Below are 27,216 nucleotides of genomic sequence, written 5' to 3' on the forward strand. Positions count from 1 at the left end.
ATCTCTTAGACCAGCAACAAGCTCCATTCAGCCCCATCCCTTTTGTAATTATCAGGTTTCTAACTCATGTGAAGGACAAATGAAAGGTGCTGCTGTTCTACAACTACCAGTTTTCAGTAGTCAAATTTAAGAGCTCGAATGACTGTCCTGCTCTTGAAAATAACAACGAAGAACCTAGAAAATGAATGTGTTACCATGGCTTTTCTTTGGGGTCAAAAAGAGGATGGGGCTAGTGATTAGAGGCAGCTACTAAGTAGGTGCAGAGACGACTGTTGACCATATTGGTGCTTTTTGGCACAGACCCCTCTCAGTTCCCCTAATTCTAGGCAGCGTTGCTGGTTTCCTTTTTTTTCCCCAGATTCCCTGGGGAATCTCTCTCCTAGCTGACATTTGCTGGCTGTCTTTGGGGGAATCGCCCTCCTGAGCACAAGGAGGAGGAGAGAGAATCTGTTGCGAAGGTCAGTATTTCCTTCAGCTTTTCCTCCTGCACTCACAGACCTAAGATGTGGCTCCAGAGCCATCCTTCCCCAGCCTATTTTTGAGCCAACCCAAGAAGGTAAAAAATAAGTGGTGAACCTGAAGAATGTCAACCTGTTTCCTTCTCCTCCCTTTTTGGAGGTGGAGGGGGAAACTTAGGGCCACATCTGGAAAGCATGGATGACCCTTCCAATGCATGGGCCACCATGGTGCCTTCCACTGTGTGCTCTATTTCAGTGGCATGAAAAATGGGCACAGCTGGCTCTCCAGCCTCTCCAGTCTGGGTCTTGACAAGAATCTGGTCCTTGGATGTATTTATGCTCATTCTGACAGCTGATGAGAAAGCAGAGGAGGAGGAAAGGCCAAGTTCACCCACTCTTCCACTCAATTACCTCACTAGGAGTTCTAGTCAGACGATGTAGGAGAGAATTAAAGCGGAAATCCAGGCACCCTCTCTCCCTTGCAACTCCTCTTGGCTACACAAAGGAGGATGAAAAAGGAACAGGCACGGTGTTGAGAGGAGGTTGCTATTTTAGAAATGCTGTTCTTAACAGCTACTACCAAGTCAGGACTTCCACCCTCCACCCAGAAAGAACTACAAGCCCTTAAGATGGGTGGTCGTTTCCTTTTATTGGTCGCAATAGCATGCTAAGTCCAACCAGCTGTTTCTTTAGCTCAGGTACACAGAAGTGTGTGCTTTCAGGGCTGAAGGTCTTGGCTATGATGTACATCATGTCTGCACGGGCAGTGCTTAATGGTTTGTTACTTGTGCATGCTCTTAGTGAAGCAGAAGGTTTTGGAGAGATCTATTGGATGGAAATATAACTCACAGGATGGTCTCACGCCACCGCCTCCTGAAGTGATGCATGTTTGGGCAACAAAACCTTTACAACATGCTTCTCATTCTCATCCTCTGAACAAATTGCTGCAAGTTCTGTACTAACTAAAGTCATGTTCCTTATTAACCTTGGCTACTCACATCCAATACTGCATTGTGAGCAATTCTGCAGCTCCTGGTATCCAGTCCAGCACCAATCTTGATTACCCTGGTTTGTCCAGGGTTGTTTAATAAGATTTCCATCCTGTTCTCCATCCTGCTGCCCAGAAACCACGTTACATGATGTACTGTTGCACTCTCTATTCCCCTGCAGTCATGGTCATTGCAGCCTAAACCAGCAGTGCAAGCTTCATTTGTCTGAAGTTCCCAGGGTGCCTGCCAATAGCCAGCAGCACATTATGTGCAGTGAATTTTAAAATCTCTTTTTAGGTCCTTCTCTGGAGGAAAGTGAGAAGAGGCTTTCCCACAGATTTGGTCTAGACCAGGGAAACTGCAATCAGAAACATCTAGTTCCTGACGTGACAAATGCCAGCCAGCCATCACCCTCATGTTTCCACTCTGCACCTGAGCTCCAGATAAAGCACGATGTGTACACCTAGGACAGAACTAGGGCTCCAGAGGCACGTTTCACATGAAAAACCCTCTCACAGTATTGCACAAAGTAAAAAATGCTTAACTGGCTGTATGGTAACCTGGAAAAGAAAGCACATTCAGCCTCCTTGGAGACATGAATATGTGCTTGAAGTATTGGGAACAAACTTGGGGCGAGCTGTCAATGTCATAGAAAACAGATGTTTGTTTATCTACTTTTATGTTTGTCCATTTGTTTATGACAGTAGGGTCACATCAAGGAGGCATCAAACCTCTGCTGTAAATCAAAACCAGAATATATTCCAATCTTCAAAAGCATTTCTTCCCACCCCTCTCTGTTCAAGGTGACCAACCAACAATGACAAGAACAAAGGGACACTGTGGAAATAAAATACATGTTGATGATAGCTTTACCTCTGTAATTTAACAGCATTTTAGATTATTAAACATGAAGACATTTTAAAAGTCTAATTTACTGTTCATTTCTGGCACAGCATGTTTGTTTTAGGCACTTTTTTTATCCTTCCAATTATTACAAAATTATTACAAAATTATGTATTATTACAAAATTATATAATTACATCATATTTGTATTTCGTTACACATTTGCTTTCTCCTGCTGTTTTAGAGCATAACACCATGGGAAAATTTTAGATATCAACAGTTATCAATGAAAACAAAAGAGCAGCTTATGAACCTTAGCAAGAGCACCCCATGGCACTAGCACAAACTCTTAACCCTTCTTCTTACTGCCAGGACTTTTGCAGGTTTTTACCTGGTTACAGGTAAACTTTTTACAGGTTGGAATGAGAGGGCACCAACTCTGCACATGGGCATCAGCAGCTGTGGGTTGTATCTCTAGCAGAGAGCTAATCGTATTCAGGTGGGACCGTAAGACTGAAGGTGAGGTTAGCCGAATGCTGGAATATTAGAGTTACAACACAACCTCTATCTGGGGAAAGTTAGGGTGAGAGGAAAGGGGTAAGTAATAACCTCTCTTCTCAGCCTGTTTCTATCTATAAACAGCAACTCTCTTAATTTCAGGAGATTATTTTTACTGATTTTTTTTTGTCAGTTGGCTTCCTCTTCCCAAGTCTGTGATTTGAGGTCTATATCTCTCAAACTCTTGCGAAGTTTTAAAAGGGACAGTTGTGCTTTCAGAGGCCCTGGTGAGCTGGTCCCCCAGCGCTGAGCCTGTGCTCTGTGATGAGTTTGTCCCAGTCTCAGCACAGTGCAGAGATGGACACAGACGTGGCCTCTTGCTCTCATTGCTCCCAGCTGAGAGTTCGCATTTCTGGAATTCAGACCCATGTTGCCTTTGTGTTACTGAGGTACTCAAGAAGCAGTCATTTCCTGCTATGTTATGTTTTTTATTCTTCAGTTCTGTTTAATTGTCTCTAGGCTGGAGAGGCTCTCTGGACAAGTTAGTGGCCATTGGATTGCAACAATGTTAGCTTGTCTTCTTATTTTATGTGTTTGATTTTCCTCTTATTTTAGTTTGTACGTACGTGGTGGCTTATTGACGTATTCAGAAAACTTAAGTACCTCCACCAATTCCTTGGTGTGAATAATGGAGAAGACCGAAGGAAGTAATCATCAGTGTTTCATTTTCAAATGGTTTTAAATTACTCTTTGAGTTGAGGCAGCAGGTGCCCCGTTCCACTTTGTCCCTGCTGTGCTCCCCATCGGGCAATTGTTTGGGTTGTGGAAAGGCTGTGTAGTGACTCAGGAAGTATTTAAAAGAGGAGCTTTCATTCTCTCAGCTCCAGTCTGCCATTGTCACAGGCTACCAGAACATGGCAGAGCCTTTGGCTACAGTAATATGTGAAAACATTGCAACCTATGCCTGGAGACTATGTGCTCTTATCTCTAAAAATTCAGCACTCCATCATTGTGCATGTGGCTGTAGCTGAGAGGTGTCTGAGTGGATGGCATGGCACGTCTGATTACTAGCAGGAATGAATGACTAATGGCTCTAAATCTCAGAGTAAGACTGTCCATTAGCGCTGTTGTAGCCAGCTTTGTTTTGAAAAGGCTATAAAAGTTTTTGGGGGTCCAGCGTGGTTAGGAGAAGGGATAACAATGCAGAAAACCAGACAGTATGATCATGGCAATCTTCTTTCCTTAGGAAACCAGGCTACAGAATGAAAGACATGCCTAGAGGCCAGGCCTTCATGACTGCTTTAATTAATGAGCTTTGATGGAAAGTTCATAATTGCAGAAGGTGGCCATCAGTAAAGATGTGTGTATATCTACAAAAGCTAGCGGGGACTGCATGTGCAGCTTAACATTGTTGAGCTGTCTTGTCTCTTGTTACAAGTAAAGATTCAGCTGGCTAAGTTCTGGTCATCCACTGGGTGAATACTAACACAGCCTTCAGCTCTCACTGGAGACAGCAGGGGCTGCATATGTTTCCCTCCAGTGGTGCCCTCCATGCTTAGCAATCCTGAATGGCAATGTTTCCTGCTATTTCAGCCCTGCTCTCCCTCCCACCCTGCCAAGGTATCCCAGGTATAAGCTGCAGAAGCTTTTAGTCTCTCTGTGCCGCTTGCATTCCTGAAATGTCCCTGACCTCAGTTCTGCAGGCTGGCTCTTCCAGTGTGTGGAGGGAGGTGAAATCCCTAGCTCTGTTGAGATTCAGTGAACTAGTGAGTCATTTAAACTAGTCATCATTTGATCGTGATTTTGCAAAGTTGCAGATTTTTGCCTTTGAGGTCCATGTTACCCAAGCCAAGTCGTTTTGCCAAATACCCCACAGAAGCAGAAAAGGAAATTCAGAACACAGAAAAATGTCAGGAATTTGAGTCAAGTCCTCACACTTGAAAGATTTTGTAAATGCAAAACAGACAGGTACGCTCAGTGAGGCTAGTAACCCTACATATGTGAAATACAGCTCCATTGCTGGAAGTCCTTACCAAGTAGGTAAATGCAGTGCTAAATCTTCTCTAGGCTCCAGACTGCATTGCCCAGAGCTCCTCAAGAAAGAAAAGGCAATCCTCACCTTGCTGACAGGTGGAATAGCACTCTTTTCAATGCTGCGAATGCTGTGGCAGCTCTTGATGCTCGCATGGATTTTTCTTTGTTATGCACAGCATGAGTCTTTGTTTCTTACCAAACTATTCGCTGCAGGCTTTTCCTCTGTCTGCTGGCATAGATTTGTCCAGGGAAACATGTTCTTCTTTCACCTTTGAGGTTCTTGAAGGGAACTTCTCCTGAAGGACTTCTGCGGCAAGCCACCCGGCCACATGGTAGCACTGAGCTCCTCATCAGCCTCAGAGTTATCTTGAGAGTTGTCTTCACTGTAGTCTTTTGTTGTTGTTTTCTCATTTCTGTGACTTCAAAGGTGGCTATACTGAAGGTGAGTTCCTCTTCCTCTTCCCCATACACATCCAAAGGAAATTTTATCTTGGTAGGATAATTCAGAGTCAGGCCTGGGTTACTGCAGTTTTGTGGATGGTGCTTTCATCTCCCCATTAGGGACAATGCTGTACTGACTAGCTTTGAATTTTCAGTCCTGGAATACAGACAGGCTGAACTGCCACTCATGGATGTAATTACCTTAATATAATAGCACAATATGCACGTACAATGTTTTGTGATACTAGTGAATGGGCATTCAGAGGTACCAAAAGTAATCAACTGTAAGAATAACAGCATAATGTGCAGCAGCCCTAATCCAAAAATGAAAATGTCACTGTGCTAGGTGTGGTACAAACACCTAACAAAACCAGCACGTTTGCACAAAAAAAGCTTCCAGGAGGAATAATGGGTGGGGAGGTTTCATTCCACGTGCCATAGATGGCAGATGAAAAAAACAGGGGCAGAAACCTCAGAGGAGCTTCAGGACAGCCCCGGTTTGGCAACTGTGGAGCCAGATCATTTTAAGGCTCGATTCCCCTCCGAGCACACGCACCCTGTTACTGGCATCCCCCGGCCTTAAATCCTCACTGCACACTTGTGCAGGCGACAGCACGGCTCCAGCCCCATCCTTTTCTTCCCGTAGGTACAGTGGAAGCTGTATAAAATCTAAGCGACTTAGCTACAGCTGCTGCAGGACACGGGGACGCGCTCCCCAACAAGCATTTCTCCTCAGGAAAGCCAGCGGGGTGGATGAAACCATCCACAGGCCAGGCCGGCACCAGCATACCGCTTGAGCATGTCCAACAAACGTCGTTTATTCAAAGAGCTTTTGCGATACGTGTGTGTGTGTGTGTATAATCTAGAAGTACCCTGTGGCTTTATAGTTGGCAACTTGGCCGCAGCAGCCATGTCAGGCAAAGCACCCGGCTCGCGGCCCGAGTCTGACCGCACGATGTCAAGTGGATTATTTCAACAAGCGATCAGCTGCGTCTGGAGAAACGGGGGGAAGGGCTCGCTAAGCCCGGCCGCGCTGCACAGATGGGGGCTGGCCGGACGCCGCGGCCCAAGCCAACTCCTCCTGCCAAACACCCCACGGGGGCACGGGGGGGAGCGCAGGACGCAGACGCCAGAGCGGAACCCAGTTTCCCCGCGCGCGTTGCCGCGGCGGAGGGGGCCGCTGTGGCGGGCGGACCCGCGCCCCGCCGGAAGCGCTGAGGCCGGGCCGGAGGCGGGAGCGCACCGCCCGGCGCCTATGGGGAGGGGGGGAGGGAGGGGGATGGAGCGGCTCCGGAAGCTATGGAGGGGCCGCACGATGACCTTCGGGGTCCCCCTGTTGGTGAGCACCGCGGCGGGGCACCGGCACCGGGGAGGAGGCGCGGCCTGCGGGCGGGCCGGGGCGACGCCAGGCCTCACCCGGGCGGCACCGCGTTGGGGACGAGCGGGCTCCGGGGGTGCCACGGTCCCGGGGATGCCACGGTCCCGCCGCCGCCTGAGGGACGCGGGGTCCGGCCCCCTGAGGGCACGGCCCAGGCCGCGGGCGCCTGCGGAGTCCTTCTGCCGTGCGCTGGCGGGGCAGGGGGGCAGCGTGGGGCCGGCACAGCGCGGGGAGGGCTCTGTTGGTGTCGAGGAGATGGAGGTGCTGGAGCGCGTCCAAAGGAGGGCAGCGAAGCTGGTGAAGGGCGTAGGGCACAAGTCTTGTGAGGAGCGGCTGAGGGAACTGGGGTTGTTTAGTCTGGAGAAAAGGAGGCGAGGGGAGACCTTATCGCATAATAGGTTGCACTTGCCTATCCTAAGTACCTGTGTGCATTAGGAGAAAATTGAACAACTCGGATGCACTTATGGATAAAAACTCAGGAAGAGATACAAAAGCAGCAGCCAGGACAGTGTGGTTTCTGTTTATGCAATTCATGTCTCATTTTCCATATATACAATTGGTTTAGAAAAAGGAAACAAATTTCTAGGTGGATAAAGAGTAGGGCAAAGGGTAATTCCAACGTTTTTATAATATTACTAGAGAAACTAGTGTCATCCTCCTCAAATATTCAGCAGCATGCCTCAGAAAAATGGAGTGGTCCAAACAGTGACACTTGTTAGAGTTAAAAATATTTTAAGGCCATTTATTTTAAAGTGATATTATGGAGGTTCTAGAGTAAGGACTTCAAGTGGAAATATTCAGGCAGCTGAATACACTGAAGTATCTTTTCTCAAAATATTGGTGAAGATGTTTGTAAACAGATTTTAAAAGACCCAAGCAAACCAATAAATTAGTGTGATAATACCACAACTGTATGATCATTTGCATCAGCAACTCTGCTCCCTGATACTGCAGGCAACCTCTTCATATAACACCTTTCATAAAGTGATCAAGCATAGTGGTTACAGCTGTTTAGACATCCTGCTGCATGCATGTATACCTAAAACGCTGTCCAGAACTTTGCTGCTTTCATGCTTAGACTGAATTTATTTTGCTTTCTAATTTTTCACGTCCTTTTTTGAGTGCTCTGACATTCCTTTGTTTAGTAACACCTTTCACAGATGTTTAAGGTTGGATATAGTTTTAGGTCACAGTCCTATTGTTTATGTAATTATATGAGGTTTGCTACTTCTCTTTCAAAATGAGGGGAGCCCAGGCAATTTAGTACTCTCCAGCTCGATTTTAACTCCATTAAAGGTTTGGGGAAATTATTATGTGGTTAAATTATAGATACTTAGAGGTGGTGACCTGGTGGAGAAAAAAGTCACCATTGCTTTTCAGTAATAAATATATCAGATTTGATATTTGACAGGTTAACTGGTATAGTAGATGAGGAGATACAACTGATACACAAGATCTTGATTTGATAAAGCTTTCTACATTACCTTCCCTGTGAAAATTTGAGAATTGCACTTCAGAGGAAGTATGGCAAAGATACGCTTCTTATCATTTGTGTTCTCAAAGGATTGAAAAAACATTATAAAATGTAGTTATCAGGTGCCTTCCAAATTGAAAGGTATCTTAGGTGGGGTGGGTCCTGCAGAAATAATGTGGGCTGTAATACTGTAAAAAGCCAGAAATGTCATTGTAAGACACAGAAACTTGTCAAAAGTGAAGGAAAACATGGAACAGGACTCTTCCAGTCTACTCAAAGTCCTCAGCTGGAGTAATTTTCCAGCTTTGTGGTGCCATTGTAGAGACAATGAAGACAAACTCTAAAGTCTAGAGGAGAGCAACAGAAAAGATACAGCAGACATTCCACCTTTAAGGAACGCTTGAAGGAATTGACTTAGTTTATTTTAGAAAAGTCTGAGAAGTTCTGTATGTCACGTATTGAGAGTTGTGATTGCTTTTCATAGTTTGGGAAAGAAGTACTAATTAAGTAAATTAGCTTTAGGTGTTAGATCAGATGTAGGAAAATACTACTCTTTGTTAGGAAGAAGCACTTGTGATACCTACTTAGGGTTTTTAAGGAGAGGTTGAACAGCCTTCTGGCAGCAATGGTGCAGATTTTCTCAGTTCTGCTTCAGTGCTGGAGCTAGGACTTCAGCTTCCCAGGCCAGGGTAGACCTGTGGTTGTCCTTTTGGCACTCCTAGTGTTTTTGCATGATTTGCCGTAGGTTGTAGCAGAAATTTTTGAGACTGGTTTCTTTGACTTTGTACTGCCTGATTTCATTCCCTTTCTGTTACCGCAGAGCTCTTTCCTCCAGAGACAATATTATAAAGAGGAATATTCTATTATATTTCTTTCTGGGGTTTCATGTCTTCCTGCCTTATAATTACTCTCCCCTGTGAATACTTCAGAATGTTTCTCTGTTGCTGCCCAAAGGCTTCCCAAAGAGTAAGAAAAAGGAAATGCATGCAATTCTTGTCAGTTCCCCAGCTGTCTATTGAACTCTGAAAGCATCTCTGAAGCTGAACAGAATTGTGCTAAAAGATCAATTACAGCAGAAAAGACACTGAATTTGTGCACAGAATCAGAAGGAGCGTGCTTTTGTAACCCTTTAAATTCTGCTGAATTTGTTGATAATACTGAAACCAAAGGTTTCTGTTAGAGTCTTGCGTCCTGTACATCATTTTCTTTCACTAGACAGGTACAGGACTTTATTCTTCAGTACTGCTGGACTTTTCATCAGTACCATATTTGCCTTTTTTTTTTTACAAAAGAAAAAATCAAACAGCTTTCATATCTTCCCTTCTTACACTGCGTATTTGAATGAAAAATCCCTGTGCCATTTTTTCTAAAGGCTCCAAGGTTAAGGAGATCATAATTCAAAGACAGATGAGTGTCTCATTATACATACGCACACACATATATATTAAAAATATTTCTTACTTTTTAGTGTAAATTATCTTGATCCTTTGTTCTTTTGGGCTTGGGGCTGTTAGAATATTTCAGTGCAGAATGAATTTTCTTGGTTGATCTTTAAACCTCAAACTGACAACAGCTTTCAGAGTAAGATGTGTAAATCGGTTTTCGGTCATACTTTCTCAGAAGATAAGAGTGTTTCTTTGTGAGCAACAAGAAGACTGTAGGGGGTAGGAATTAAACCTGCAGGAAACCTTGATTTGTGAATGTTTCCTTTAACTGTGTAAACTTTGCAGCTAAGGTATCTCTGCATGGCATAAAGCAATAAGCACGCAGGAGAGAGTGATGTAACCTGGCATTGAATATCTTAACAGCTTGAGTGCTACAGGGTGAGTAGTCCTAGAGCATTGGTAAAGATGGTAACATATGTGTAGATGTTGGGATGAGCTCCAGCGACCTTACAGATGTATCTGTAATATTTGCTGTTATGGAGGACTCTGTGGTAACTTAAACATCTTTGTCAGCTATACTGACATCTCTGTTTCCTATCATGATAATTGGAACTCTTTCCTTATCACATGAAGCTTAACTTACAAGTCTTGAGGATACTTGGTTCTGTCATAGAAGAAGAGCTTCAGTCACTGCTGCTTTATGTTCTACAATCAATTTACCTGACCAAAAGGGATGTGTCTGTCAATGTCCTGTTGCTGCTGTGATGCTTCTGTAAGATCTTGAGAGAACAAGGCTCTTCGGTATTACAACTAGTGGATCCAGTGTCACACCTTTCTTATGAGACACTGAATGTGTAAGGTTACTTCTCTAGTGCAGTTAGAATGTTTGAAGGTTGCTGGAAGTTATTTTTTCAGACAGTGATTCTAGATCATTGAGGAAACATGTTTGGATTTCAAAATTGCAAAGCAGTCACAGTTTTAAAACACATGTTAAAAAGAACATTCTTTCATACGCTCACACCACTTTCCAAAATCTGTGGCTTTGGTTCTGTCTCTGTCCAATTCTAGACAAGGATCTTTCATACCCTCTAAGTTGTAAAATGAATGTATAGATGTAGTTCCAGTTCTGCTGTCAACATGTTACAAGGGAAAAATTAAATTCTGAGGATCTGAAGTGGCATCTTAGCAGACAGAAAATATAGTCTCTGGCTCATTTGGTGATTTTTATTGCACACCTAAAATAAGTATGTTGCACTATGTATGTAATACTGCAAGTTTCAAATTTGCAGTATGTTGCAACATTCTCCATATCTATAGCTGTAGATTTTGACTTCTTTTCATTTTTCTGGTTTTTTTTTTTTTTTTTTTTTTTTCCTAACCCTCATCCTGTCATGGCTGTACTTTTACATGTACTTTGCTTCTCCTTCTGGATCTTGTCTTTGGTGTTTTATGTCCTGTGCCTAGCATTGCCAAAAGAGAAGATGGGCGTAGCTTGGAACAGTGAAAGATTTTTCTGTGAATAGAGATGTTTCTAAAATCTATTTCCATCAGTGTTTATGCACACAGACTGTACTACAATGACATCTACATTGTTGCCTTGAACAGTGCGAGTTTAGTTTGATAAACACTTTGTCAAGAGACACCAAGAATGCACATCACGTACAGGACAAGAAAAAAAGTCAGATTAGAGAGAGTCACTAACAATGCTGCAGCAATGTGGTCAGTGCTTCCAGGTACCGTTAGAGAAGGTCAATGGCATCTCAGGCCCTTGTTAATGAACCAGTTGTCTCTCAACCTTTTTGACAAACAAAACAAAACAAAAAACCTTTCCTAGACATCAGGACATTAAATTACATGTCTGTGGGTTAGTTTTGTTCACTGGTGAAGTCAGGATCATCTGGAAGCCATGACTGATGCTCAGAAATGTTTTGCAAATATTGTGAAATGGTATTTTATTGTGCTGTGAGTCACTGAAAGTGGAAGTTTTACAGGGTTAATGGGTAGGAAAGTTATGTTTTTATCATTTAAATGTATTTCAATAACTAACTTTCCAAAGATTTCAAATACAACATTCCTAATTAATTTTATAAAAAGCTGCTGAATTCTGGGTCCTGGGGTATGCTGAATACAAGGCACACTTTTTCCCACAGATTCTGGAGGATCTGCCTATGAAAGATGGTATCAACACTGAGAAATATGGAAAATTCTTCTCAGGAGTAATCATGTTTCTGAGATCTATTGTTGCCATCAATAGATTATTGTCTATGTAGAATCTGTTACTACATTATCTTCTGATATTGTTTGAAAAAGGATTAGTACAATCAGCATTTTTCACTTTTAGATATGTCAGTGTTATTGTTAACATCATTCACATTATCGCCTTGAACAATTCATATTATTGAATTGCAGGACTTTTATTAATATCTATTACTTCATGTAACTTTACAATAAAATTTGACACATGCAGAACAGTTGATTTAAATGTTAATGTGCTTTTGAGAGATGAATAGAAGTTAACATTTACCCATGAGAAGAGAATTCTGACTTCTAATATTTGTGGATAAATTGTGATTGCCTGTAAAAGACACAAGTATTACATTTGTAGCCTAGAAAAGCAATAAATACAAAACTGTTTTTAGAATTTTAAAATGGTTGCACCCAATCAGTGAATCACAGAGTGTTGCTTTTATGCTTCAATGACTTGTATTATAAATATTGGGTCTCTAAGCTTATGATGAGATATGTCTTCAACTTCTGCTGTGCTTCTGCTTTGCATCTCCTATTCATCTGTGTGTGTTTGAATCCACAGCGGAGTGTGGAGCTGTTCCAGACAAAACCACCCCCTGGAACTGTTTGTGCCAGAGTTGTAGCCAGCGTGTTCAAGCTGAATGGGCTTCTGTGGACTCCAGTTTGTGCAGTCTGAATTAGCTGACTTCCATCTTGCAGTTGACTGTCAGGCTGTAAAATTTCTGAGATCTTTTGAATCAACACCTTAAACTTGCCTTTTGATTCTTAATCTTTGACTACTATTTTCCACATAAATGTTAGACAAACAAATAGGCATGCTTTAGTACTCCAGATTTCCCTTCTGTTCCGTTTTAAAACATAAAGAGTGTATTTGCATTGTTTAATGCTGTTAGAATGGACTAATCTGCCATCAGGGGAACTGAGGTTCTGTGTTGAGCTTCAGAACAGGAGCATAAGTACAGACTTGCCTGTTTTCACTTTGTGTGTTTAGTCCTCTTCTAAGTCTCCACCATCTTCAAGGGATAGTGAAGGTGAAGATGTAAGATTAATATTTACTCTATAGTCCATTCCATTTTCATCCCCTGTCCACTGTAGTCAATAGGGAAGTATTACTTGACTAGTAATGGTTTCTTTTTATGTTCTTTAATGCTGATTTGAGTTTATTGCTGTTTTGAGCTGGGTGTAACATATGACAGGAACACCAGGTTGCCATGAGATATGAACAGTTTCTCATTGTAGTGTACCTTGGCTAGATTTGAACCTGTGAGTAATGGGAATGATCACTTTAATAAGGAATCAAAATTTTGGCCTCTAAAAGCTCATGAAGAAAGAGAAGGTGGTGTTCAGAAACTGCAGCTTGACTACCATGGCAGTCTTGGTTTTCAAACAGCTGCAGCTGCTGAGTGAAATTCCCTTGTCTGACCAGCCCAAGCAATGTGTGTAATGCAAAATGGCAATGCTGTGGCTGAAAATGTCCTTTTTCACTAATGCTCACACTGGGGAACATATGGGTTTCTGTCTCTTCTGCATTGTTCTTAGATTAGTTTCTATTAAATTCATTTTCTGTGCTTTGCAACCTGTTATGAAATGGACGTTTTAAAAACAAAGGTTCTGTTTTCTTCCTAAGAAGAAATAGCTAACCATAGTAGCATTGAAAGGATACGGACAGTTTTTGTTGTACTCTGGCCTGTAGCCATTCATATTTGCAATCTTTAAAATCATTGCTTTGAACATCCTCTATACTGAGCCAATTAACCTGATACCTTGGGTCAAGTTCAATATTCTGCACAGAGTTCTACATGCTGTGAAAACTACACTCTTCTGCTTTATCAGTCAGTTCCAATTGGCTCCAGTTTATACCAGCTGCTGTCCCAGGTTGCCAGCATGGTATCCATGCGGTCATCTACTGGCATATTTCATCTATTTTTGAATGTAATGCAGTTCAGTCTTTCTACAATTTGTGAATTCTGGTATATGCATTAAATCAGTGCATTCTCTTACTTCGTCATGCTTTTTGAATGAAATAACTACTAAAGGATGCATAGTTTTGGTTCCTGTTTTCCCCCATAGGAGGCCTCTGAACTGAACTAAAAATTATTTCCATTTGTTGCAAACAAGAAGAAAAAATAGACCCTCTTCTGCTCCCATCGAGGGCAGGGAGGGAGAGGATTTAGTAAGTTTCTGAGCAGAAGCTTCACTGTTTTTGTCTCTTCTCAGCAGTTTCAGCATTAAGAGCCAGGTGCTGGAATGGCTGTGGGAAATAAACTCTTGAGAGTTAGAGCTGGCAGAGGAGGGCGCTTCAGGTTAAGATGACTTGCCTGGGTCTTTTCTGGGACTGGCAGTTTGCCCTGCTACTTTATTTCGGGAACAAATAAGAGACTTCAGTCTTCTGGGCTGTCAAATTGCCATCTTTCACCAGTCTTGCACTGCACATACGATAGTTCTTTAAAAAGGAAACCCCACACCCCTTTTTACTGTGATCACTGCAAACTGAAATAAGATCATTCACATGACTGTTCTAGTTTTGAAGCTCCTGATGAATAGCTGGAGGGTTTTGCAGCAGCAGTCTTGAAGAAGAGGTTAGAAAATTATCATGTTCCTTCTCCAGTGATATGTATCATAACATTTTCTGCCACTGCATAATCTGTCTTGCCAACACTAAATATTGTGATTTGGTTAATTTAGGGATTTATGACAAATGTAATTTTGTAATCTGGCTTTTGCAATTGGTACTATAGCAGGAATAGCTTTGTCTAACAACAGGGATGCCTGTAATATGGCAAATTGCCGGTGCTGCCAGGGAAATAGTTTCTTGTTATTTTGTTAGCCCAAGGAACTGAAGATGGCTGCTTTATATTATGCAGGAAACTGAAAAAGTAGGGATCTGCTGTAAGTCCCAAGTTCTTCTGCTGTTATGAGTCCTCAGTGAACATCTCACTGTAGTTGGTGACAAATACAAGTATTTCCCATCCTAAGATGCAGTTCAAGGGATCAGTCTGATGCCATCCATAACTGATTGCATAACATACTTCCCAATGGAGAAGTGAACAAACAGAATTTTTGAAAGAATGTTATTAAAGAGAATTGTGTCATTTTTTTACATAAAACATTTACTGAGGTTGCTGAGTGTATGTGACAGATGGTGCTCTTATGTCACATCCTGTCTTTCATTTTGTTTTGCAACATGCAAGTCTTCCATGCATGCATAATTGCATTACAACATTGTAGGGTTTTTTTTTGTGTACTCACTGAAACATAAAGGAATAATCCAATGTGAGATCTTTAATGGGGGGTTGTGCTAGCAGTGCTGTTAAGCTGTTTGCTTTGGTGAAAAGTGCTGGCTAACTAGTATGTTTTATGATTTTTGCCTTCTTAAGGTAAACTTCAGGTGTAAAGGAAAAAGAAGTTGTTATAATTTCATCAACCTGCTGAATGCATTCAAGTAACTAGACAGATGATGTTCACTACATAATAATGTTTTTTGCTCCACATTCTGAAGTGTATAAAATGAATAGTTCCCTCACAATGAAGGAATGCAGGTATATTTGAACTTTCCAACTTGAGTACTCTTCAGATGCCAATGCCTTAACATTTTATAATGTCAGTTAAGTATCTTTATGATTCTAAAATTGGAATGAAGAAAAATATATCTTCAGTTTCATTATATGTGACATTACTTTTCCCCTTTCAATTAAATGGAGAGTGAACTTGAGCCTAATTTCATTAGAATATCACCAACCTAACTGTTTCATTTATATAGCATCCTGAATAGCTTCTATTACCTCTTTTATGTCTGGACTAGTGGATGGAACATACTGGATTTCGCTGTTGCCTTTGGCTTACATAGAGCAAATTCATCCACTGTGGTACTTTTTAACTGAAGAGTGTTTTGTAAGCAATGTAGAGGTATCTCTATTTTAAAATGTATGTGAGGCATACAGAATATGCAAAGCCAACAAGCTGTTAATGTTGCTGGAATTTTTAACTTGAGTGTTATCCCATTTAATTATTTTGACTGGTGGCTCTTGATGCTTCACTGTTGTTTGTATGTATGTTGTTTGTATGTATGTTGTTTGTATGTCTTCCCTTTAAATACAGTTAAATGAAGGTAGTTGAGGATATCTTCCCTCATAATGCAGAAAAGAGAAAGGAAACACTTAAACCAAGACTAGTATTTCCACTCAATGCAATGTCAGCCACCAAGTCCTATACTACCTTTAATGCTATTATAGTTGCATAAACTCATTTGTACCTTCTTTTATTGGCTTTTGAACACAGTTTTCAAAAATGTAATTGATTGAAGGGCTGTCCATTGCTGCTCTGGCTTGTGTAGGTCAAGGCAATGCATGCTCAGCGTTGTCAGATAACTGTATTGACATGCTGTTGTGTTGATTGTGTTGAATGTGTTGAGTGCTGAATATGACTGATTCTGGTCTGGTTTTACAATGATGTCTTAGACATCATGTTTGGTTCTCTAGAACATTGGTCAAGTAAAATTGTAAACATATTAATATTTTTGTGTGTATTCTGTGCTTTTGAAAATTATTTAATCTTAATCCTAACCTTCCAGCATTACACTGTGTAATATTTCAGTGGCATTTGTACTTTCTCACAGCATCAATGTGCTTTGACTCTGACGCAGCCTAACTGATGTTTCATCATAAGATAAATCAACCATGTGATAAGATAAATCAATCGTTGCAGTATTGAAAGTGTAAAGGCAACTATACTGGTAATGCCTGATAAGCAAAATGTGCCAACTTGCCAGGCTAGTTTTACTGCTTATGCTGTATGAAGAGCAGAAGTACATCAGAATCCAAGTGGGTTTTTTTCCCTTTTGTATAAAGGTGGATGTGAGTCAAATTACAGTCTCAGGCCAAAACCTGTCTAAAGGAACTCAGAGCTGCTTGTGTATCAACTTCTTTATCATGTGTATAGCTGCAAATGTAAAATGCACTGTATAATACATGGTTGCTGTCAAGCAAGTGGTAGGATGTGATGAGAGAAAATGAGTAGCACGTGACTTATTTCATGCAACAACCTTCTGCTTGATTTCTTAGTTACAGTGTACATTACATAGTTCTAAGTGATCAGAGCCAAAGAATGTACTATTTTAGGTTGGAGCATGGCTTTGTAAGACACAGTGTACCTTTTCATTATGTTGAATAATAGTTGGGTTATGAGGAACAGGCCACTTAAAGGTCTTCCACTTGTTCATATTGCATCTTGTAACAGTATATATTTAATGCAAGTTTGTTGTTGGGCAAACTAATTTTTAATTGATGTTACAAGTAACTGCTACTTTCTGCCTAGTTTAACAACTGTGTACTGAACCATTTCTAGTGCAGTTGCTTTTGCCCTGCCATAGCCACTCTTTGACAACGTGTTAATATACACAAAGGCAATAGGATGTGGTTTGTAACAGCCATAAACTTGTCTATAGCACTTCTGATTTCTGTTCGTTGGGACTCGAAGTTTGTTGAGTTAACTCATTGGCTGTTAATTAACATAATACTTGTTAGGAGTTACAGAAGCTAATGAAAACTTATGCTGAGGTGTCAACCATATTAAAATTCAATTATAGTCTGATCCTTGAGACTTTCAGCATTATGTGTTACCATACCTTCAGCTGACAAATCTTCTGCTTTGATTGAATAAATCTCGAATAATTTTCAGGTTCTTTTTGACTATTTTGAATACTTTATTTTCTGTTTCCTGTTAGTCTTTCTTACCAGAATACTGATACATGAGGAAGACTACTTTTTTCCCCCTTTATATGAATACCTTTTTTTCTGTTGTGTGTTTTGATGATTCGGTCTTTGCAAGAGCATCATTAATTCCTTGAACACTTATAATGCAAGTATGGTGCTATCCAATTTTTGGTAGGTCAAATTTCTAGTCACTGAAAGTTAACTTGCTACCACATGATGATTTTCTGATTGGCTTTCTGAAATCAGAGTTCTGTGGCTTAGCAGCTGGATGTTCGTATAACAAAATTCTGGTCTAGTTGTTTCTAATTAGCAGCTACGTTCTTAGGCTTATCGAAGGGGCCAGGCCAGAAAGAGGCCATGGAGCCTTTAACTCCTGGCTATTGGTGAAGGGTTCCCTGTTCTGTGAACAGAGCACATTAGTTCCTGGGTACCAGTCTGTAACATACCAGTGTTGTGGGGAGTGTATTCATATGGTTGTGAGTAGTTTCACCTGCTTGATGGGAAATCACATAGTCTTGCAATTTTTAGAAGGAATAAATGTAGAAGGCTCTTGTTTTCTTTTTTTTAATTTAAATTGAATTAATATAGCTTTGTGACCTGAACATTGGATGGGATACTTTTCGAAAAGAGCATGTATTTTGACTACCTGTGCAGCACAATTATAACAATTCTTGGACACAGGCCATTGCTGCAAACCCAATATGTAGCAAGAAATCAGCCAGCATTGTGTAGAAAACAGTTACCAGTGCAGCAGCAGTCTGTAATGAAGGACTGTAACAGCAATGTGGTGTGATAAAACAGGGTGGTGTTGGGGTTTTGTTTCTTTTTTTTTTTTTTTTCTTTTTAACTCAGGTTGTTAGAGCTTCCTCATGCTTCGAGCTTCCTTAGATGTGCATCTCTGGATGTGAAGTCTTTTGGCCTCCTGTGCATCTGCCTTAACAGAGAACAGCAGACGGAGTCTGTCAGGTCAGAGCAGGAGCAAGAGGCCTGATTCTTCCACAGAGTAGCTAGATTTCTAAGCTAATTTTCAGGTCCTTAATGGTGTTTGTACACTGCTTGATCTTTTGGTTGGTCTGTCCATTTTTAATGGTAAAAATACTTAGACAGTGTTATGATATCCCTCTGTCATAAGAAAGAATAATTTAGTGATTTCTTTATGTTGAATGGGAAGGGTCGTGTGTCCCGTCCCCCCCCCCCATTGCTCCCTTTATTATTCTTGTTCATAAGCTTTACAGGTGTGGAGGGAATTGCAAGACAACTAAGGAGGCAATAATAAAAGTGCAGGTGTGCCGGGTATGCTTTCTTAGCCTATGTGACAATGTATCATTGAACCACAGCTCCAATCAGCTGGCTTGTTCAGAAGCTTAATTAGGTCTCTTACCCACAGGCATCAGAGTAAGTCAATGTGGCATTGTTACTTCCCATAGAGTTTGAAAATGATGAGAATAAATCCTGTGGCGGTGAGATAAAGGTTCCTTTGCTGCAGTTATGTCAGGAAGCCATATGGGGAGGGAAAATAAGGGGTAAGAGGGGAGAAGTCCCTAGAAAATGTGAGCCATGAAGCAGCTGTCTTTGTATGAAGGAGGAAATTTGTGAAATCCAGGCCCAGAGAGTGGAAGAAGGCTCTGACTTCACATATACTCCCTCTTCTCCTATACATATCTTCCAATTGATTATTTTCTTCAGTTCCTGGTGTTTCTGTTGGAAGAATAGTAGGGTCTCTTGGTAAATGAATTGGGTCAGTATGCAAAGTGTTCTTTTTCATAGTAGGCCTAACACATCTGTTTTCATTTTTTTGTTTTTCAGCTATATCTTGTTGGAGGATCTTTGGGACTCCGTGAATTTGCTCAAATAAGATACGATGTCCACAAACTACATGGCAAGGTAACTGAAATGGTTTTCTTTACTTTTCCTTTTCATTTAATTTTGCGTATGTACTGTCTTCTAAAGGATTGCTAGTACAAGCAAACTATTGGTATTGGGGATTTGCCTTTCACCACTGGGCCCTGGGCTACAGCTGAGGCTCTTAAGGCAGCGAGTAGCGTAGGTAACAGTAAAGGGACTGACACGGTGATGAATCCTTTTACCATCTGTGAAACGGATCAACATAAGTAATAGAAAAATTTTATTCCTTTGCTCGATTATAAGTGGCAATTCTGAATCCTGAGAAGGAAGTGTAGCACATCTAGAAGGAGGTTATTACAAAGATATTGTATCTGATATAGACTAAGAAAACTGATATTTTAAAAGGTTCTGTTTTCAAACAATACTTGGCATTGTGTATATAATATGAGATGGTTTTTGGGGCTTGGCTTTGCATTGACTGAGATGAGCAGATACCTTTAACATTGTGCTGCATCCTGTTCTTTAAGCTCTGTGAAAGAAACAGGAGCTAGTCTTTCCTCAGTATGTCAGAATGTACCATATGGAAGAAGCCTTTCTTTAAATGAACTGGAAACCTTCTGAATGAGGGAAATAGCTTGCTTACTAGTGCTACTTACACCTCCAAGGGTAATACTAGTTCCAAATTGTATAGGAAATGATCTGAAAGGAGCATCTCAGTGCAGCAGAAAGTAATATTGGCTTGCTTTCCCTGGCTTTGTACTATGCAGGTGTGACATTGCAATGCAAAGAGGCTTTCTGGTCTCAGTGCTGCTGACTTGCAGGTGGCATGAAGCTTTCTTAAAGACTATATGGCACTATATAAAAAATATTTGTGTAAGACTGTGGACACTGTGGCTTTCTACTGTGGTCAAATCTTTGAGATCCTGAGCTATTGAGAGTTTGGAGACCCCCTTGTTTTGTCTTAGACTCTTGTTGTGGGCCATCTAAATTACTTTAATCATTCCTCATTGTTCCTTGTGTTGCATACCTAGCTGCGGCTTTTGGAACACCATGTGGCCCACTCCTGCTCAGTCTCCTATTTGACATAGCCTATAGACAGGGAGAGTAATCTTACAAATCTTTTCTCCAGTCCTGTCTTCTGGGTAGTTATTTTCTATCAGTCCTGGGCTTTTAGGACCATTTGGAGCCTTTAAGTTTTTCTTCAACCAGATGGGGATCGCAACAGGGCCAAGAATTTGCCTGTTGTGTTTCTGTCAGTTTTTTGGTCGGATTCATACTCGGTGAATTACATTTGGCTTCCATGTTCTGCATTGTGACCACAGCCCAGGAGAAAAACCCGGTAATAGTTGTGCTCATTCAGATCTATGAGGCTCCTTGTCCCAGCACTTACAATCAAGTGAAGCATCATCAAATTAGACAGTAGTATGTGAAAGCTCTGAGGGAAACTACCACACCCTGGAGTTCTTAAGTTCTGAAAATCTAAAAGAGGACATCTGGATTCTGCTCTAACTGCTGTTACTTAAGGCTGCAGCATCTCTTTTGTGTTTTCTTTTTCTTTTCATTATGATTTTATTTAGGAATAGATGAAATTTAAATAAAGAACAGTGCAGTATTAGCTGAGAACTAGCAACACCAACTTTGGGCTTGTTTGTAGACAGACAAATTACAGCAATGTGTTCCATTAGTTTCTGTTTCTATGTCCATAAAAATAGAGTTAAGAGCCATTCTAATTCATTAAATAAGACATCAAAAGATATTAGAATGTGTTTTAACTAATAAAGAGAAACAAACCTAGTCTAAAATGTACATGAAACTCAAGAAAAGAACATTAATCTAAGTAATATAAAAATGCTGTTAAAAATCCTGGTGGTCATACCATCTGTTTGATTTTTTCACTGGTTAAAATGCTTTTTTGTTGGAGTAGAGTATGCTTTTCTCATATAACACACTTTGACTAGTGTAAGTCCTTATCAGAATACGGACAAGCCCTCCTTTTGTGGGGTTGGGCAGTTATATGCAAATTGCAATAGGCAATAAAATAAATAGGATTTTTTTGTTACAATTGCTCCTTTGGATTAATAACAATGTTTAATTAAATAGCACTTTTCATACAAGGAGCTCAAAAGACTTTCATAAATTTAAATGAATTAAGCTTCATAGCCTTACTGTCAGAAAAGGCAGGGTTATTTCCATTTTACTGCTGAAAAAATGGTTATAAAAAGTTAAGCAACCCACCTGAGAGTAGGCTAGGATTTGTAACACCTGAGTGCCTGTCTTTCTTGATCAAGTTTTAAGGATGTGCGAACTATAGTATGCCCCCTTTTGCAAGCGTGACTCCTAACTTGTTTTCTTGCTAATTCAACTGCTAGATAGACAGGACTTAGATGATCCTTTTGTGGTGTAGCTCTACTACAATTCAAATGCTAAACTATGATCCCTTCCCTTCAGAAGTATTTGCCCTTTTCCTTTTTGAGTCTAACCATTCTCATTGTGCTGAGAGGGAAACCACATTAGTAGGCAAGTTCTCAGTTGACAGTTGGGTTCATGAAAGGCAGGTCCTGCTTGAGCAACCTGATCTCCTTCTGTGACCTGGTGACCCACCTGGTGGATGAAGGAAAGGCTGTGGATGTCATCTATCTGGACTTCCATAAAGCCTTTGACACTGTCTCCCATAGCATTCTCCTTAGGAAGCTGGCAGCTCATGGCTTGGATGGGCATACTCTTCGCTGGGTAAAAAACTGGTTGGGTGGCCGAGCCCAGAGAGTTGTGGTGAATGGAGTTAGGCCCAGTTGGCGATCGGTCACGAGCGGTGTTCCCCAGGGCTCTGTTTTGGGGCCAGTCTTGTTTAACATCTTTATCAATGATCTGGATGAGGAGATTGAGTGCGCCCTCAGTAAGTTTGCAGATGACACTGAACTGGGTGGGACTGTCGATCTGCTTGAGGGTCAATCTGCTTGAGGGTAGGACGGCCCTGCAGAGGGACCTGGACAGGCTGGACTGATGGCCCGAGGCCAACTGTATGAGGTTCAACAAGGCCAAGTGCCAGGTCCTGCACTTGGGTCACAACAACCCCATGCAACACTACAGGCTTGGGGAAGAGTGGCTGGAAAGCTGCCTGGCTGAAAAGGACCTGGGGGTGCTGGTTCACAGCTGGCTGAACATGAGCCAGCAGTGTACCCAGGTGGCCAAGAAAGCCAACAGCATCCTGGCTTGTATCAGGAATAGTGTGGCCAGCAGGAGCAGGGAAATGATTGTCCCCCTGTACTCGGCACTGGTGAGGCCACACCTGGAATCCTGTGTCCAGTTTTGGGCCCCTCAATACAAGAAAGACATTGAGGTGCTGGAGCGTGTCCAGAGAAGGGCAACAAAGCTGGTGAAGGGTCTGGAGCACAGGCCTTATGAGGAGCAGCTGAGAGAACTGGGGTTGTTTAGCCTAGAGAAGAGGAGGCTGAGGGGTGACCTTATCGCTGTCTACAACTACCTGAGAGGAGGGTGTAGTGAGGTGGGTGTTGGTCTCTTCTCCCATGTAGTTAGCAATAGGACGAGAGGAAATGGGCTTAAGCTGCGCCAGGGGAGGTTTAGATTGGATATTAGGAAAAATTTCTTCACGGAAAGGGTAGTCAAGCATTGGAACAGGCTGCCCAGAGAGGTGGTGGAGTCACCATCCCTGGAAGTGTTCAAAAAATGGGTAGACGTGGCACTTTAGGACATGGTTTAGTAGGCATGGTGGTGTTGGGTTGATGGTTGGACTGATGATCTTGGAGATCCTTTCCAATCTTAATGATTCCTAGTTTTTACTTTCATTATAAATAATCCAGCCACCAAGCCAGGAAACATGAAATTGCTACTCTCCCCTTAACTGGTTTAGTGTTGGACTTGGTAATGTTAGGTTAATGGTTGGACTGGATAATCTTAAAGGTCTTTTCCAACCTAAATGATTCTATGATTCTGTGATTCTATGATATTTTGAAGGAAGCGTTATAGTAGAACTAGTGTCTGCGTTTCAGTGACTAAGGGGTTAACTGCCACTTTCTCTTCATATTCTTATGGCTTAATGAGCAAAAGCTGCATCAGTGATAATGCCTATGTTATTAACGTTAAACTGGCTTTTGATGAACATCCCTTGATAAAGGAATTAAAATTCAAGAGAAAATGGTGGTTTGGACTTTTGTGGGAGTATGGTTTGGTGGTGGTGCATTGGACTGGGGCTAGGATTAGGGTTGGGAGAGAGACAGAGCCTAGAGGTGTAGCTGGAGTGGGGCTGGGAAGGGACTGCAAAAGGAATTCTGACCTCTTGTTCATTTGGGCCATGGCTTGGGATCTTGGGCTAAGGCTCAGCCAATGTGTAGGATAGAGGGACAGAGCCTAGCGCGGCAGCTGGAGAGGGGCTATTAGCATCTCAAGAACAGATGTTTTATCCATTCAGAATAGCATCTTTGGATATCAGGGCTTTGTATGTGCCCATCTCTTGCAAAAGCAAAAAACCATTTTGGGTACACCTTAATTTACTCAGGATGCCTAAATCACATCATACTCCCTCAGCACACTGAATATTCTGCGTTTAAAGTGAACTTAAGCTGAGACTCTTATTGATGTGAATGCCTGTTTATGCTAGTCAGAATTCTCCTGAAACTGATCAAGGATTTCTCCATTATCTATTGTTGCCAAAATGCCCACTAATGGAGAAATCATTTGGTTATGTCATTGTTTCTTTTCTGGGAAGAATTTATGCAAATCAAAATTGGCTATAGAAAACCAGGTATGCTTACGGGAATATCATGTGGAATTAATGGAGAAGAAATGAGTAGGTTTGTATAGGCATCGTTCCAAATGCCTTTATTCTCAAATGGAAAACTAGACTCATTTTTTTGTCTGTCTTCTCATTGTGTATGTAATTGAATAGAGATGCTTATTTAAGGAGTTTTTTTTACAGAAAATGTGACTTCTATTAAATATACAGAAAATGTTTCCTTTCAAGTATATTATAATAAAATATTTACTGTGTGCCCATTGTTGTCATTCAAGGCATGGTAGAAACTTGCTGATTTGGATTTAATTTTGGCTATAAGAATCTTGGACATGTGGAATAGTCTGTACTATTGGCTGATAGTTACTGTAGAGGGTTGAAGAGAAGCAACTTAGTAACTACCTGGGAAAAATCTAGGCTTTTAGGCCATCAGCAAATCATTTAGACTAATAAAATAGAGTTTGTATGCTCCAAAAATGCTTTGTTGAAGAAGTATTGTTGCAAGGCAGGTTCTCAGAGTATGGGGAGGGGATAAGGACTGAGCAAGTTCCTGCAGGGTAATGTGCAGCAGAAGCACTACTAGGAAAGCTAGAATCGCTAGGTCATTTTGTCAGGAAACAAAACATCAATTAGCCTTTGAAGTCTGCAAATAGTTCTGTACTGACCTCTTTAGTGTTTAAAAACTATGTAGATCCTGTTTGCTTTTCCTTTGTCCTATGCAAAGTGAGTGCACCCCAAAAGTAGAATGCTAAGAAATGAGAAAAATAATGTTTTCTTTCTTAGGCAGAAAGTAGAGGCAGTGAAGAGTCAAAATGACGGAAGTTCAATCTTTTGTTCTACGTGAGTTTTTTGTCTCAGAAAAACTGTTCTGAGCTGTTGTGCATTAAAATATGTATGACCGTTGCGTGGCACTCCAGAGTTAAACTCCAACTGAAAATGAAAATACATGACCTGTTCTTTCAGAACACCATCCTCTATGAGCAATAAAACTGTAAACCCGGAAAGAGTGTAAACGGAGTGATGGTGGTGGTGTGAAGGATACTCATTAGTAAGCGTGCTAGGAGCGTAAAGCTTTCTTTATGCAGATGGAGTAGATTGCCTTTAAAATTTTTGTGAAGGGATTGGCAGTGTTTCGTGCTCCTTAGCTAATCTTTTTGACCAATTGACTAGCGTGTAATTACCCATGAGACATTGCTTATAGACGCCTGCAAGGTGTTAGTCTTGCCATTGTCAATTCTCATTTATAGCATTTACTCGGTGTCTTGAAGTCCTAACTCATGAAATGATATAACTGTGAGGATCTCAGCTTTTATTTTATAATCCTTGATCTCGGAGTTGGGAAGAAGAGCACATACAGTGCATAGAGGATTATCCCGGAAGCTTTGCTGTCCTTTGAAGAAGAAAAGAATGAGGAGTGGAAGGGAAAAGAAGGCTAATACGATGACTTATGACACTGACATTTTACTGGTTTACAGCTGTTCTCATAATGGCTTGATAGTGATTTAAGTGTGTTGACTGTCTGGTTGGTTATACTCAGTATTACAGTTTTAGAATATTGCTGGTGGATCCCTGGTGTTGTCCTTTAACATCATGTCTTGAAGCTCACGAATGGGTGTCAGGGGACCCACAGCAGCATGCTATTTAAGTAACTTCCACTGATCTCACTGGAAATTTTATTTCCATCTTGTTCAGGTTCTTGCTTCAGTTCTCTACCATGGAGCTCCTCTCTGCCTATGAGCAAGTCACTGAATTTTAGTGAGTCTCACTTTCTCAGTCTGTAAAAGGGAGATAATTAATGCTGCTCTACTTTACATAGGGAACAGGATAGTTAATTAATTCAAATAGAAGGAATTCTTTAAATTCAAATGGGTATTTAAAAAAATATTTCCTTAGGTGAGATCCCTTAATTCAAGTGTTTTGGGTCAGGGTGAAATAATTTAGGAGGAAACAGGAGCAGAGAACTGACCAGTTTCCATGAGGCCTTTATATCAGAGGAGAACATAACTGGCATTTGCCTCAGGAAGGTCCAGGAAATCAGTCCAGCATTTTCTCGTTATAATAAGTGGATAGTCGAGAAGTAAGTGGTATCTGCTTATTAGAATGCTTTTATATTGCAGTTGAAACATTACTCTGGTTCACAGACATACTGTGGTTTGTTTCAAACCATTGAGTTGAGATGGTGACAACTGCAGCAGTGCAGGTTTTAAATGAGGTTGCACCATCCACCCAAAAAGGGGAAGAAATTTGCAAGTGACTGGACAAAACTATGCTGTGTTGCTGGCTGGCACATTCATATTGCTGTCATTATGTAAACTAGCTCAGGTATGTCTACAGGAGTGGTATGCATAGGCATGCTCTGAAGTATTACAACTAAAATTGTTTGTTGGTTATTGCTTCTATTTTACTGGCCTATGAACTCCACTTGGATAGGATTTCTCTGCCCCAGCAGAAGTTTGGTTTGGTTTTTTGGTTTGTTGTGGGTTTTTTTTCTGAAAAAGAAGCATTACAAAATTAAATGTAGTTTAAAAGGTTATTGTAAAGTTAGTACGGTTTCTGAACAATCTGTCGTGTTTCTATGTCACATCAGTTTCTTCCTTTAAATAATGTATTTCATATGAGGTGAAGATTTTAAAACAGAATCACCTAAACCTCTGAATATGTCTGTAGCATTTAAAATTACACAAATAATGCTATTTTTTACTTATAGTTGTGGAATGTCAGCAGATTGTCCCCATCATTAAACATACTGCGAATTACTACTGCTAGATAGAGCTGCTTTACTGCAAGCTGTCTTGTTTATCTTATTTGAGGACCTGCATCTGTGTTAGAAAACAGTATTTGCTCTATTTGCAAAGCTATCAAAGATACTAAGAATTAAACTGAGATAGCAAACAGTATTGTAGCTGGATGTAAAGGTGTGTTTTTCACTTTCTTCCCCCAAATTGTTCAACTGACTGAAATTTTCAAGGTATTTTTATTGCAGTTCTTAATGGATAAACATCCATGCTTGAAATCATATTACACCTTGGTGTTCCCAAAGATCATAAGTCTGACCAAAATTTGACTGACTTCACCATTTCAAGGAGTAATCTGGATAGGCCAAGCCATTGTGATTAGACTGGACTGGCAAGCCCATGGTGGTGTGTTTTGTTCTAATGACAACTAA

At 41.0% G+C, this 27,216-nt stretch overlaps 1 protein-coding gene across 1 annotated transcript in view; it reads left to right on the forward strand.

Annotated features, from left to right (window-relative positions):
• The first annotated feature begins 6,542 nt into the window (after positions 1 to 6,542).
• Positions 6,543 to 27,216, forward strand: part of COX16 (cytochrome c oxidase assembly factor COX16) — a 49,074-nt gene continuing 28,400 nt past the window's right edge. The window contains exons 1-2 of the mRNA XM_075712503.1: positions 6,543 to 6,602; positions 19,265 to 19,342. Coding sequence (XP_075568618.1) covers positions 6,543 to 6,602; positions 19,265 to 19,342 — 138 coding nt within the window. The remainder of the gene's footprint in view (positions 6,603 to 19,264; positions 19,343 to 27,216) is intronic.

This window comes from Pelecanus crispus, chromosome 6, assembly GCF_030463565.1.
Source record: "Pelecanus crispus isolate bPelCri1 chromosome 6, bPelCri1.pri, whole genome shotgun sequence".
Lineage (NCBI taxonomy): Eukaryota > Metazoa > Chordata > Aves > Pelecaniformes > Pelecanidae > Pelecanus > Pelecanus crispus.